Raw genomic sequence first — 14,888 nt, 5'->3', positions numbered from 1 at the left:
AGAAAGACAGGAGAACAGGGAAAGAGGTAGGTCCATATGGGCATCTCTTGCTTTCACAGAAACTTGTGTAGTTATTTTATACTATTTTGGGATAGATCTGAGCTATAAAACTTTTACAGTAAAACGTCTGCATCTTTGTTACACGCCTCAGGGGCTGCTAATAATGGTGGACAATTAGGCCACTCCTCTGTCATAATATACAAGAAAGAAAAAGACATGTGGTCAGTGAAGCTGAATACTAGAAAGAGCAGGGCACAAAGAAGTCTTAGAGGAATCAAAGGCCAAGTCAACCATAAAAATGATCTAAAGTGGTACTGAAGACATATATAATGTCAGAAGGACTGATACATATGGAGAGGGCAGGAATTCTGGAAAAGGCCGGGATTATTTAGAAAATCAGGAGATGCTGAAAAAAGAAATGGATTTAAGAAAGACTGCAGAGAACAGATGATTTTGAATGAAGGATATTTGTCTTGGGGACTATAACTATTTTCTGTCATAAGAACGTCAAGCCCTTTCTCCAGAAATGACAAAAACTGATTCAAAAATTCTACTTACTTCTTAAGAACACAACTAAAATTATTTAATAGGGGAAATCCACTGACATTTTTATACTAATCCAGTCTGCTACTGAATTCATGGGTTCATTTAAACTCATTAAGGGCAAATTGTTTTAATATATTTACTTTAAAGACATCTTAATGTTGTAATTAAATCTGAAATAATGACAATTAAAGAAACTATTTCAAAATTTTTATTTTTCCAAGTTTCCATTGTTGTGTATTTGAAAATAGGTGATATTCAAATCATAAATTGGCATATAAGAAATATGTTTTTTAAAGTTGAATTTGAATTTACAATGATTTTCTATAAATACAATGTGATTAAACAGGTGATTAGCCATAAAAATCTACTTAATTCATAACATCAGTTAATAAAATTACTGATAGTACCATCTTAAATTTATGAGTCACAGGGGCAGAAAGCTAAGTGATATGAATTCAGAACAGGATTAGAGACTCAACTCCCTTTCTGGCACTAGAACAGTACACCAGGCAGGCTTCTGAAAAAGGCAAAGTTTGTCTTTGGTACTCCCTTTCGTAACCTTTCCTTTTCTTTTCCTCTGGCTGCCTCCTATTCTTGACCTAAAGCTACCCAGGGCTTTCACGTGGATTTTAATTCCCCATGTGACATACCACTCTGACCTTCCCACCCATAACATCGTGCCTTATTCTGCTTTAGAATTTTTTAAATGGCATTTAGAATTTTTAAAATACCTACATATTTCAGAATTAAATATAAACTTCTCAGCATCTAATACAAAAGGGTCTTCACAATGTGACCTCTACCTCATCTGTTCTAGCCTTATCTTTTACCTTTCTCCCCTCCCAACGTGAAAACTGAGCTATCTGTAGTTCCCCAAATATTCCATTCTCTTATTTGTCTTGATGCCACTTTACATGCTTTTTCTGTGACTGGGAACTCTTCCCTCCCTTTTTGTCTGGTCATTACTACTTGAGTACCAAAATAAGTAAGTGGGTTATACATGGCCTACTTCTTTTATTCTTTCAGCACCTACTCTATACCAGGCACTGTGCTAAGCAATATGCTCTCACAGGAGTCTATAATTCCACTATAATAGAAAGACACATTATACTCCAATTGTTTGTGTTTCTCCATCAACAGACTAGGAAATCCTTAAGGGCAGGGCTATGTTTTTTCAACTCTTTAACTTTAAGGGGTCTAGAAAAGAGTACACTACATGAATAAAAAGATGCACCAAACTATCTGCTTTAATTCCTTTGCATATCTCAATTAGAATTCAAGGACACAATTACTTTAAATTAACATGTAGTGGCTGGCTGATAGTCTTCAACAAGTCTTGAAGTTTTGTTTTTGTTTTTTATTAAATGGCTAACAGTTGACCCAAATCATTAACCTTGAGGCTAAATTTCATCATCTGGAAAATGAAGAGAATTCCATTAGAAACTACTCACTTTGGGCTTCATTTAAGGCCTCTTCAGTCCTAATGTAATGATAATATATGATTCTAGTTTTAAGAGTCTGCTTGGTCAGACTTCAGAAAGTAAAAAACAAAGGGAAAACTTTTTCACACAATGGTAAACAAATAGGGCAAAGAGCAATTATCATGTTGTACTGTCCCAATTAAAAAGTCTGTTGCCCTTGTCAACTTCTCCAAGCTATTCATACTTTAAACTGCTTTTTAATATATTCTAATTCTGAATCCAAAGTCTTTATAGAACAGTGCTACTTAACAAAACTGTGATGATGAAAATGTTCTATATTTACGCTGTTCAACAGAGTAGCCACTAGCCACATGGAGCTTACGGGGCACCTAAAATGTGTCTACTATAAAGGACAGTGTAGCTCTTGTTCAAGTTTTTTTTTCCCCCTCTCCAACATGATCTATTTCTGAGTAGGAGGTAAGGCTAAGGAGATTTGTCACTTTTACTTAACATCCTCGATTCGTCTGATTAAACAATAAAACCTAAAGTGGTTAAAGTGGTCAGTTCAAGCTTTTTGCTCCAGTTTTCAGGTTCCTCTTTATTTTGAGCCCTAGGAATTTCCCTAATATTCTTGCAATCTTAGCTGATATACATCAAAAACAGATGTTTTTGTTTACCAAGTATTTTTAGTTGTTTTGTTGTAGAAGGGTTTTAGATAATGTAGTCTGCCCTGATAATAGCACTGGAAATCTATCTCTACATTCCTCTTTCCACTTTCTAGATTATCTAAATTACAGAGCCAAATTATCATAGTAGTACAACCCCTAGGAGCAAAACTAAAGAATGATATAACGTATTACAGATACTACTTTTTGTCAGGCGAAGAGCAAGCCCTCTAAGTTTCTCTGTATCAAATGTCTTAAAGGACTAATAAGAAGATCAACAATGTTCAAATGGTGCTGCTATCACCAAAGTCTAGAGTTTGATCCCTGTACCAGCCAGCCTCAAAAAAAAAAAGGGCCAAAAAAACCAATGTTCAAAGCACTAAATGAAATAAACAATCACTGAAAGAGGTACCAAAATAACAAAAATTAAAGTCTTTTATTAAAGATAATTTATACATTTTACATTAAGAAAAGATACCTTGGTTATTCTTACCTCTGAATTAACAACTTTAATCAGGAAGAAAATGTGATATACTGTCTTTGTTAACAAAGAAAGTTGACGACTCCTCTCTAGGTACACTTGTATAGATGGTTCTACCCTTTGCTGTAATTTACTCCAAAAGAGAGTGAGTTCCCTTTTAAAAAAAAAAAGTTTAAAAGGTTAGTTAGAGCAGTAATGTAATAATGATGGGCCATGTCAGTCTAGTCATTACATTTGAAATTAAAACAGGTTTTACATTCCAATTCTACATCGTGGAATTAAGTTTAAATGCAAGAAATAGGATCTGATGTTCTAAAGACTAAATAAATTCAGAATATGATTTACCATTTTATTGATAGTTTTCAATCCCAGAGAAGCACTACCTTTTACTAGAAAAGCACCTAACATTTAATCAGTTATACAAACGGTAACTCTGAACCACATATGAACTCTATGTAATAAGAAAGTGCAAGATATGCAACACATCAATGGCATAATGATTTTCAAAAAGTGTTTAGCTTTTATCTTCTAACTTAAAATCAATCAGTACAGTTATTAATATTAGATAAATTTAAGAATCAATGATGACACAGAAGCCAGAAGAAACTAATCTGTGCCATAGCACTGAAACAATAAAAATAACTGTGAAAATTAAAATTAACTTTGAAATTTATTTCAAATGCAATAATGATACATTTTTCATAGAAAATAATCCTACTGAAGTGATGAATTTTCCACCCTTTTACTTATCCTATCTCTCGTCTGTCTTCTGTGGTTAATTTCCACAAAATTCTTCTTTGCTTCAATATTTTTCACCAAGTGTTCTTAATACAGGCCTTTCCCTCCTATTAACATTTCCTCATTTTCCATTCCTAGAAACTCTATTTTCACCACCCACTTGGATAACTTGCTCATTTACTGGATTTCAACCTATATTGAATATTTCGAAATCTGTTTTTCCAGTCTTGACCACTTTCACCTCTCTAATTCTTTATAAGACCTCTCCACTTTGATCTCTTTTGAAACTTAATACATGAAAAAGATGATTGCCATTCTTCCCAGTTCACCATCTTTCTAATTTGAGTGCATCATTATCACTAACCCTTATCAGCCTCCGCTTTTTACCATCGAGACTAATATCTTCAACATTTCTTTGACCTGATACCACATCCATAAGGAAGATTTTTTAACTTCCCGGCTGGACTATTAACTGGCTTTCTATTTGATTTTCTGTCTCAACTCTGTACTACCACTTTCTTCCTCAACTGAGCCCTCACCATTCAGTCCCCAATCAATTCTCAACTGCTTATCTTAAACAGTGTTTCTTAAACTTCTATGTTGCTTCTCTTTTTCTCAAGAGTTTATAATAGACTGCTTTTACTTACCATATACAATTCAGACTTTGATGCCTTTTTTTATAACCAACATACACATTAATTTCTTAGTCATCACTGATTTTCATACTATATTTGTAGAAAATCTGCTTGTTCTTGATAAATACATCTCATTTATTCTCCCTGCAGAATCTTTCTACCTGCCTTTAATATCAATCTTCTCTGTATTGCATATATAATTTTCCCCTCATAACAATGCTCAACTGCTCACCTTTATAATTATGAACTTCAATCTTCTTTGAATACTCAACCATTTACAAGTATTTACTTTGACTATTCTATATACACTTGCATGCCATGTGTAACTCAGTAAATACTCTTAAATGTCAGAATGCTATAAACCAAATTTTCTTTTGTGTTCCCATAATATTAACACACTGAAAACTAATAATTCTGATGACTGATCAGATAAATTGTCAGTCTTAGCAGACACTAATTTAAGACAGCTGATCTTAAATTGTTTGGGTTAACTGAAGCAAACATCTGTTAGCTGTATCCTCCCAAAGGATTACATATAACAAGTTTTGCCCACTTGGAAATGTACCACACAAAGAAACATGCATTGAGGAAGAACACCGAAGAAGTTAGTGAAGTGGAATGATTTCTCACAGGTGGAAAATGAACTGTTTCCATGTAAGTGACTAGCAGCTAGTTAAGTACTTAAAAGTGTATAATGAGCACAGGAAAAAAAATACGCACATTATATCACAGGTTGCTTACATATGTGAAAAAATTTTTATAGCAGCATTAGATAAAATAAACCTTTCATCTTCCACATTTAAAAATTTCCTGACTAGATGATCATTATTGGTATGCTTTCTAAGGCATTGTGTGTCCTTAAAAAGAAAATCAACTCACCAAGCGCAGTACATATCTCCTTGTTGGAGCTGACGCGATAAAAATGCAGTACATAAAACAAGAGCACTTTTTTCATCACCCTCAGATTCTAAGTTACAGATCATTTCTAGTGCATCTTTGCAATCAACTTCTGAAATCTACAGAAAAGGTTAACAGAAATATGCCATAAAATGGTTTTATATTAGGATATATATATATATATAGTAATACATTTAAATTTTTTCATTAGATATTTACATATCATTTTTATCAGTAAAACCTCATTAACTCATACACTATCAAGTCATAATTTGTCATTATTGGGACAAAGAATAAGCTGCAGTTTAAAAAAATAATCTTTCTTCATAGCCAGTAAAAATTACTATAGTAATTCTCAGAGAATATTAGGAAACAAGAGAACCAACTATTTTCAAGAATTTACAAGCATTCATTTATTTGTAACCAACTGATGCTAATTATAAGTACCCACTGCCCATTAAATCAGATGTACGATACTGAAAAAGAAAAGCTGCAGAACTTTTAACTACCCCTCCCCCCCATGCACTGACTTAAGCATTAGAATCAGCAAAAAGAAACAGAGAGTTGTTGGCAAGCTTTTAATCTTTCTTCATAGCCAGTAAAAATTACTATAGTGTTGGCAAGCTTTTAATCTTTCTTCATAGCCAGTAAAAATTACTATAGTGTTGGCAAGCTTTTCCGACCCCTCGGTGGGAGCGTGGCACACTGTAGCAGTGTGCCACCGGGCCGGCCCCAAGCTGCAGAACTTTTAACTACCCCTCCCCCCCATGCACTGACTTAAGCATTAGAATAAGCAAAAAGAAACAGAGAGTATTCTGGATAAAGACTAATAAACCAAGTGTCTGTTCATATGAGGGAAAAAAAATATGAAACATTTTATTTAGCTATACCACCTTTAAAGTAAGCTCATCTCAATTTTCTATAAATCTCCACTATTTTTTTAATATAAATTTACTCCACCTCAAAGCTTGCCAACAGGCATGTGTGCATACATGTGTGCTTATTTAATGATGCACTCACGTCTATCACTTATTCTTAGGCGGATTTTAACTACAATCTTTACATGCATTTGCTGTAAGGCAAGGGATGTGACAAACAGGATACAATCAACCACAAATCACCAGTGTTCCAGAGAATACAAAGATTAATTCCAACATGGTACAACTGACAGACAGCAAAAAACAACTGAAGACCAAAACAGACCATCAGCACCCATGGAGCACAGAAGTGACTATGCCCTCATAGTTGATCTTCTCTCCTTATCAAATATTGAGTAAGCAAAAGTGTGTGTATGTGTAAAACACAATGTGTTTAGGATAAGTGTCTAAATGGGGGATGGGTGCACTCTTGAGGTCAATCTTTGATAATGAGGATAAAGGTTGTGTAACAATAGATTCAGAGGTTCCATTTTATATATTAAATTGAGTTAGAAAACACTAAGACAAGAAAAGACCAAGCTTTGTGCTTGTTTAACCTCAATGACTTCTTAAAGGAAGTATAAAGTTAGTGGCAGAATTAAGACTGAAACCTAAGTCATGGTACTATCTGGAGCAGTACACACTTTCCTCTATTCTTCTGTCTGCCTCTTTCTAACAAATCTTTATCTATAAGCAACCCACTTTAAGCAGTCAAAAAAAAGTGCTGAAGAATATATATGTATATATATAAGTACCCTCTGCCCATTAAATCAGATATCTGATACTGAAAAAGAAAAGCTGCAGAACTTTTAACCACCCCACCCCACCATGCACTGACTTAAGCATTAGAATCAGCAAAAAGACACAGAGAAGTATTCTGGATAAATACTAATCAACTAAGTGTCTGTTCATATGTGGGAAAAAAATATGAAACATTTTATTTAGCTATACCACCTTTAAAGTAAGGTCACCTCAATTTTCTATAAATCTCCAATATTTTTTTTTAATATAAATTTACTCCACCTTAAAGCTTGCCAACAGGCATGCATGCATACATGTAACATGCAGAAGACAACGTGCTAAACGCATTGTCAGACACTTTATGTATATTATTATTTAATTATAGCTTTTCCATAAACTATGCAATTAACATTTTATATGTAATGAATGTAGGGTTCAAAGAAGTTATATAATTTGCCCAAGTCACAGCAGTTAGTTAAGTGGTACAGCAACAAATCAGACTATGTCAACTGACATCAAAGACTAAGATCTTTCCATTTCATCACATTGTCTTTCATTAAAAGTTGTGTTAACTTTAAACCATTACCCTGGCACACCCATGCATACAAATGTTAGTAAGTCAACCCATGAGGTTTTTTGTAAAATATTAATGATAACATTAATAATAGCTACTGTTTATTTATTAGTGCCAGCTTCTTTACAAATAGCATTGCTAATCCACACAATAGTTTGCCTGGTAGATTCCACTTCTTTTTAGAAAGAAGGCTCAGAGAGGTTTTTAGTTATTTGCACAAAGTTACACACTTAGTGGCAGAGTCAATATTTCAAACTTGGTTTAGCTTCATAGTCTGTGCTCTTTCCAGAATTCCATATGCACAAGTATACTGAGGCCAAATATTGCTGAATATAAATTTTTACTTGTTCGGGTTTAACAAAAATCCTTACTTCTTGAAAGTCTAATTTACTTTGAATCTAATCATTTTTGTTCTTCTAAAACCTAAGCCATTCTTGTTGAACACTCACATGGTACCAAATGCGTACATGTATTAAGAAATTTATTTTCCCAGTGATGTTAACCTCATTAGCCTACTCTAAATATTTAAAAATATGTTTGTATGTACATGATCACTTATGTGTATTTATTCATATATGTACAATATACCAACTGAAACATTTGCTATATTCAATAATACAGAAAACTTCATTTTTTATAAGCATACTACTGAAGCAATTTTTACTGTGCACTCGAGAGCTTTCATTTCCCTGACTTGCCACTAGATGGCCCTCTTGCAAAAATATGAAAGTAAAGAGAATGGGAGGAATAATAAAACCATATTTAAACTAATGAATAGCTAAATTGGAAACATAAAAAGTAAAATACAGCCATCAATGAAAAATTTAGAACCCTGAATAAAATACTTAAAATAAATTTGAATGATCTGTTTGCTGAAGACATACTATGCTGAATCCCTCTGTAAAGCAGAACAATGATTTAAAAAATGTAAATAATAATTTTTATGCTTTAATATGGTTCTTTATGCCAGGTATTCAAAAAATATAGAATACTTCGTCAATATTTTATATACATTTACCAAGTGTACTTTTAAAATATATTGGCTCTAATCATGTTTCAAGAATATTTGATTTGCTTATCAAAATATTGCTTTCCATATAGAAAAGAACTTAAATGGTAAACCTGTCATAGCTAAGATATTGTAAAATCAAAAATGAGCTACTATTTTTGAACTCTTGGGCTAGCAAATATTTAAAAGATTAATAATCTCTAATGTTAGGAAATAATAAATGTTGCATATACTGCTTTGGGGAGCAAAAATTGCCATCACCTTTTTTTGGATGGTAGTTTGGGCTTATCAATTTAAAAATGTGTAGATTCTCTGATCCAGCAATTCCACTTCCTGAAATTTACCCTACCAGTATACTTCCAAAGAAGATACAAGGATGTGTGTGAAAGTCAACAGTCTAAGTGCTCACCATTGGGTAAAGATATTACAAATCCATACCAAGAATTATGCAGCCATGAAAAAGAATGAGGTTAATCTATATGAAATAATATGGAAAGATGTCCATAATAAGAGGGGGGAAAGTAACTAGCAGCTAGGATGTATGTATGTGGTTTTAAGTGTATAAAAATATACGTATGTGCATAGAAAAATGTCAGAAAGGTTATATATCAAATTTCAAACTTAATGATTACCTAGGGTAGTGTTAAATGGGGAAAGATGGTTAGATAGAGACAAGATGAAGGATTTTACTTTTTAAACTTTTATGTTTATTTTAACGATGAAACCAACTGAAGTATTGGATCTAAACTAAACACTGCTAACTTTATTTTTATCACCTATAACAAGCATACAGGTCAAAGCTCACTGCTTCCAGAGAAGCCAGATAAGCACTCTTCTCTCCATTTCTCGGCCATTTACCAGGAGTAGCTGCTATTTCTATTGTCCTGAAAGGGTCCTGGGAAATAGTCAATCCCTTGCCTACTAGCTCATGTAAACAAGGATTTCCCTAGAAGGAAACAATCCAGGCCATGACTGACTCCTTCTAACAAAGTCTGTTCCCACCATCCTCTAAGGAACAGGTAAAAATAACTCACATGCTTGCAAGAACGAGGCAAGTAAAGTAAATGAGTGAAGAGTGTCATGTATGTGAGAGAGAGAGAGACAGCATACCCTTTTTGAAGGGGGCAATGTCTTTGGGCAACTGTTCTGAAGAGGCAAACGATCTGACTACCTTCCTATGGGGCAGAAATGACAGGCCTTGCTGATGCCAATTTTAACTTACTTACCTCATACAGAACAATGAAAAACAAGTTTCTAATGTGTTTGTAACAGAAACATAAAATAATCATCAAACATAAAAGCAAAAAGGGAATTTTAACAAGGATTGTGTAGACTTATACATATACTGTGCTGTCCTGCACTATGTGATGTAGTATTTTTTCCGGGATGGAGTATACAGGGACCTTAGTGAATCCTCCTTAAGAACATGAAAAATCTTAATTCTACATGGTTAACATGAGAAAGGGGATGGGGGGATAATTTCATATGACATCAGAGGAACCCGGGGTCCTCACAGATAATTTTCCTGATCATCTCCCAGAGCAGGCATGGCTGCTGTTACATAACTCTGGATAATTAAACCAAGAGAGAATTTAGGCTCAATATGGTAAGATCTGATTAGTGAGAAAACTAAAAACACAGATTTTTATTGGATTTTCACTTGAGATTACAAATTCACAGTCTTCAACTTCAAAGCTAATCCAACAACCCTATGTTTAGATAGCTTCCTACTAGAAGGTATGCTTCTTCAGGGTGGGGTCTGTGCCTCATTCACCTGTAACCCCCCAGTGCCTACACAGCACACATCACTTAAAAAAAAAATTGTGCAAGAAAGGAAAGACAGATGGACTTAAGGGCAGGAATCGAACTGATGATAAAACTTTAGTGGAGCTGAAAAACATTAAGATGTAGCAGCACAATAAAGATTTTTTAAAACTGTAACATTTCAAAGGCTAGTTGAAGAATTTTATACATTTGCCAATTAACTTGTTTAGTTATTTTGAACTAATGAGAAAACTTCAGTCTTCTATTTTGCTCTCATATATAGCAATTAAAAAGCCTATTATCTGTAATAAAAGAGAAATAGTAAAGAAAAAAAACCTATAGATTAGCCAGTGTTCAAACTAATGGCATAGCTAGAGACTATGGTTCTACTCCATCCAGCATAGAAATTGCCTGACATCACTCTTCCCAGTATCCTCAATACCCTCAACATAATAAACACAACAGGCTTATTTCTAACCCTGGTCCAAGCCTACCACCTGCCTCCTCACTTTCTATTCTCAAGAAAAATCACACAATCACCATTGCACTTACAACTTCTAACCTCATGTGGGCATTCAGCTTTGTCTGAAGTTATCCTGCCTCTGAACTCATTACGATCCCTCTTTGTCTACTCAGGGGATCATGCATGCTCTGTTAATTGTCTTCTCTGTCTTATATCTCAACTTTTCCCTTAACATATCCTTAAGTCTGTCTCATAATCCCTTTGTTTTCCTCTGTTGCTCTGGAGTTGAAGGATACATATATTGGAGATACAAGACATGTGTGCACATTAAGTGCCCACAGACCACTGTTAAATGCACTATAGTTTCACCTAAATTCTTTAAAAACATAGTCCTTGTTTCTTTGGCACCTGGCCAGCACAGGGGTCCAAACCCTTGACTTTGGTGTTATAACACTGTGCTCTAACCAACCGAGCAACTGCCTATCCCTTATTCCCTGTTTCTTCATAACTTTTAATTCTCCTACTCTGTCTTCAACTTCATTTTGGAATTATGAGTCCTCTAAAATGCAAAATTCCCACCTGGATCATGATTCTACTCGCAGAATTTTGTAGTCATAAAACACACAAATGCATTAATACTATGCTTTATGTCAAAATAGAAATAAAAATAGAATCATGTCTCACAAAGAAAATAAAGTTCTACATTAAATATGCAAATAAAAATATTTACTCTAAAAAGTATATATATTCTCTATAAAATTATATATGTATGTGTATATTCTATATATAGAGAGAATTTCTGCAGAGAAAGTATTCCTAAAGAGAAGTCTAGACATTCTATAAAGTTACTTAAATTAGCCAGTTAAAAAGATATGCAAGTATCCTGAAGTCAGGTAAAACTGAAGTTAAGGCATAAATGCTGACAAATATAAATATCCTACTAAATAAATTGTTAAGCCACCACCATCTTTCCCATAATTTAGCCACTTAAAAGATGGGTATTATTTAAAACAGAAGCTAGGTGAAATCAATTTACATATAATTCTGAAAGCTGCTTAGAATTAAGTTGCCACTACCGAAGAGCATACTAAAAAGTGTAAGACACACAATGATGATCCCTTCACATTATCTAAGACAAAGGGAAGTCAGACATTATAATCTAATTAAAATTTAATTTCTCCACTTTTAAAAATAATTGCTAATGAAAGAAAACATACTCACCTCTTCGATTAACTTTTCATTTGGTGATGATGTACAAAGACAGACAAGGTAAGTTTGCTTAAAACTGCCTTTTGTACCAATCTCTGGATGGTCAGAACACAGCTTTGCTAGAGCAGTTGCTTGACTTAACTGATTTGTTTTGATAAGATGTTTAATTCTCATATCCAACAAGATGGGACCCTCAAAAGCTAAAAATTCATTCACTTTAAAAAACAAGACATAATAGATTATTAACATTTGGCAATAATACATTTGCAACACAAATACTCATAAGGAATACCTTTTAAAAAATACAGAAACTTTTCTTTTTTCTCCTTTTCTATTAATGCCGGTAAGATTATCATAAATTACTTGACCGTATAAGCAAGATAAGATTATATTGCTAACTTTTTAAAGTTGCATTATAAACTTTCGTCCCTTAGAGTACCACTTAGTTGCATTATAAACTTTTGTCCCTTAGAGTACCAGTTGAATAAACTTCTTGATGATAAAGATAATTCTGCATTTAAATCTAATAGTGTTACTAAAATTAAGTGTTACACTAAATTCTTTTCTATAGCACTTATTCTTGAGCACCCTAAAATCTGCAATGCCAGAAGGAGATTTAACTAATGTTTTGTTCAATATTGATAAAGTGTTTTTCATTGTACAAAGGTGAAGTAAAATAAAACACCCATTAAAAGTTTTTTAATGGATGTTTTGGAATGAACTAAACTATTTACAGAAAAATAAAAGGGGGAGAAGTTTGCCAAAGGATAAATCTCATAAAACTTCTGTGGGTTTTTGTTATTTTAAAAACATCAATCAACAAACCTCAATATGTGCTTAAGCCCCACTTACACATAATAAATTTCTATTTGTTCAAACATTTGAATTTCTTTGTGCTTTTTTGGTCATCTACAAATAAGAGTTAATTTTTATTTTTCTGTATTTATGAAGAAGAATTTAAATTTAAGTAAGTGCAAATTCAAACTTTTCCCTAAGTTCTCTTTAGCAGGATGGAAATCATGTTTAACATTTATTTAGTGATAGTTAGCTTGTAACCTTTGGAAGGTTTTTAGTAATAAAATGTAAAATGCCCTATAAATAAAACTTTTTTTTTTTTTTAACTTGTGAACAGGCTGGAAGATACATGTACTAAGTAATTTGTGGGTTAGAAGATGGAAATGAGAAATATTCTTTCCTTTAAATATCCTTTTCTCTCCTTTACGACCATAATTTTTAAGAATCTAACTGTACTTCACTCTACTATGAAAAGATTCTTCTATAAAGTACTATGATCATGGATCCTCAGTATTAAAAACACAAACATAGAACCAATATAGCACAGTATCCAAATTTCATCCTTTTCCTAAAGTCTAGACCTTCGTACCTGCTTACCCTTTATTCTTTCCATTAGACTAAACCAAAAAGTATAAAGACTAAACACAGATAAATAAAAATAAATGAAAATGTTCTGGGTGCCTATAACTATGTCTTGCTAAGATAGAGGGCATTACTTTTCTTAATATCACATGATCCTATTAGGACAATAATATTGCAAATATCTTCACAGTTCAGTTCACTGCCAAAACAAAATCTAAGAAGATTTTAAATGAGAGATTTAAGAAAACAAAGTTAAAGTTATTCTGGCTGTAAATAAGCCACTGACATTTTTTAAAAAAACAGCCACAGTTTCTTACCAATAAGTTTCTCAAAAGGAAATTCTAGAGATAGAAAGTCTGGGAGTTATTTCAAATACTTTCACAGAACCTCATAAACAACAGACTCCGAAAGATCATAGCTAAGAAATAATTTAAAGGTGGCAAGTGTCTAACAAAACTGATGGCACTCTTAATAGATCAATCTCAAACAGTCCCTAAAATCTCAAACAGCAGCATGTAAGTTAGAATGACAAATTGTGAAAAATAATTTCTGTGCTAAATCAACGTGGAAGAGAACATGCATAAATATTATATTTTTCAAACCATAGGTTTTTGTTTGTTTTCTAATGATGGGAAACCAGTGCCACACTTAGGGCAAAATGGATTTCAAAGGAATACAGAATATTAGAGCAGAAGGGACTTTATAGATATTTTGTCCAGCTCCATCATTTGGCAGATGAGAAAACTGAGGCTCACAGAAGGCAAGTGACTTCCTAAGGTCATAAAGCCACTTGATAACAGCACCAAGATTAGAATAATGGGTATTCTGACTTCTAGCTTTATATAGTGTGGGACAAGAAATAAATTTTCTCCTATTTGACTACTGTGTCTAGTTCTAATTAGAATGATACTTTATAGCAGTAAAGAGCTGTGAAGTAGCATTAGCCTTTAAAGGACAATAATTATTTATTCTGAAGCTCATCATTCAAATGGATCAAAAGTAGATTACAATCTAATACTTAATTCAGTAATACTACTGAAATCTCACACCTCTCCCTCCCTCCACCTCCTCTCTCCATTTCTCCTTCACTTTTTTGCTTTTTCCCACTCCTCTGCATCTTTCTCTACTTCTTCCAATCCAGGGCACGTTTTTCCTTTCAGGGTTATAATACTCCAACAAAGAGTACCGGTATTAGTGCTTGATAGGCTTATGGAAAAAGTTTTATGATCTTTATCTTTGAGTAATTAAACACATCTAATTTCACTCCCTACTCTGCTTTTCCCACTCTCACCCCACAAAAGTATAAAATATTTTAAGTTTTACTCAGCCTTTTAAAAAATCTATCTTCTTTGTATTTGTGGACATCAACAAAAAAGCAGGTTTTACTACATTTGAGTCTATCAAGAGAGCTGGATAACATTAAATGGTAAATGAATGATATTCAGCCAGTT

General features: G+C 33.3%; 1 protein-coding gene across 1 annotated transcript in view; it reads right to left on the bottom strand.

Moving 5' to 3' along the window:
- ZNF292 (zinc finger protein 292) overlaps positions 1-14,888 on the bottom strand; it is an 88,052-nt gene that overhangs the window by 10,905 nt on the left and 62,259 nt on the right. The window contains exons 6-8 of the mRNA XM_008576377.1: positions 12,073-12,275; positions 5,366-5,502; positions 3,126-3,267 (exon numbers count right to left, since the gene is read on the bottom strand). Coding sequence (XP_008574599.1) covers positions 3,126-3,267; positions 5,366-5,502; positions 12,073-12,275 — 482 coding nt within the window. The remainder of the gene's footprint in view (positions 1-3,125; positions 3,268-5,365; positions 5,503-12,072; positions 12,276-14,888) is intronic.

Source organism: Galeopterus variegatus, unplaced genomic scaffold (genome assembly GCF_000696425.1).
Source record: "Galeopterus variegatus unplaced genomic scaffold, G_variegatus-3.0.2 Scaffold1342, whole genome shotgun sequence".
Classification (NCBI taxonomy): Eukaryota; Metazoa; Chordata; class Mammalia; order Dermoptera; family Cynocephalidae; genus Galeopterus; species Galeopterus variegatus.
The sequence above is the reverse complement of the archived record's forward strand: the minus strand, read 5'-3'. Positions and strand labels throughout refer to the sequence as shown.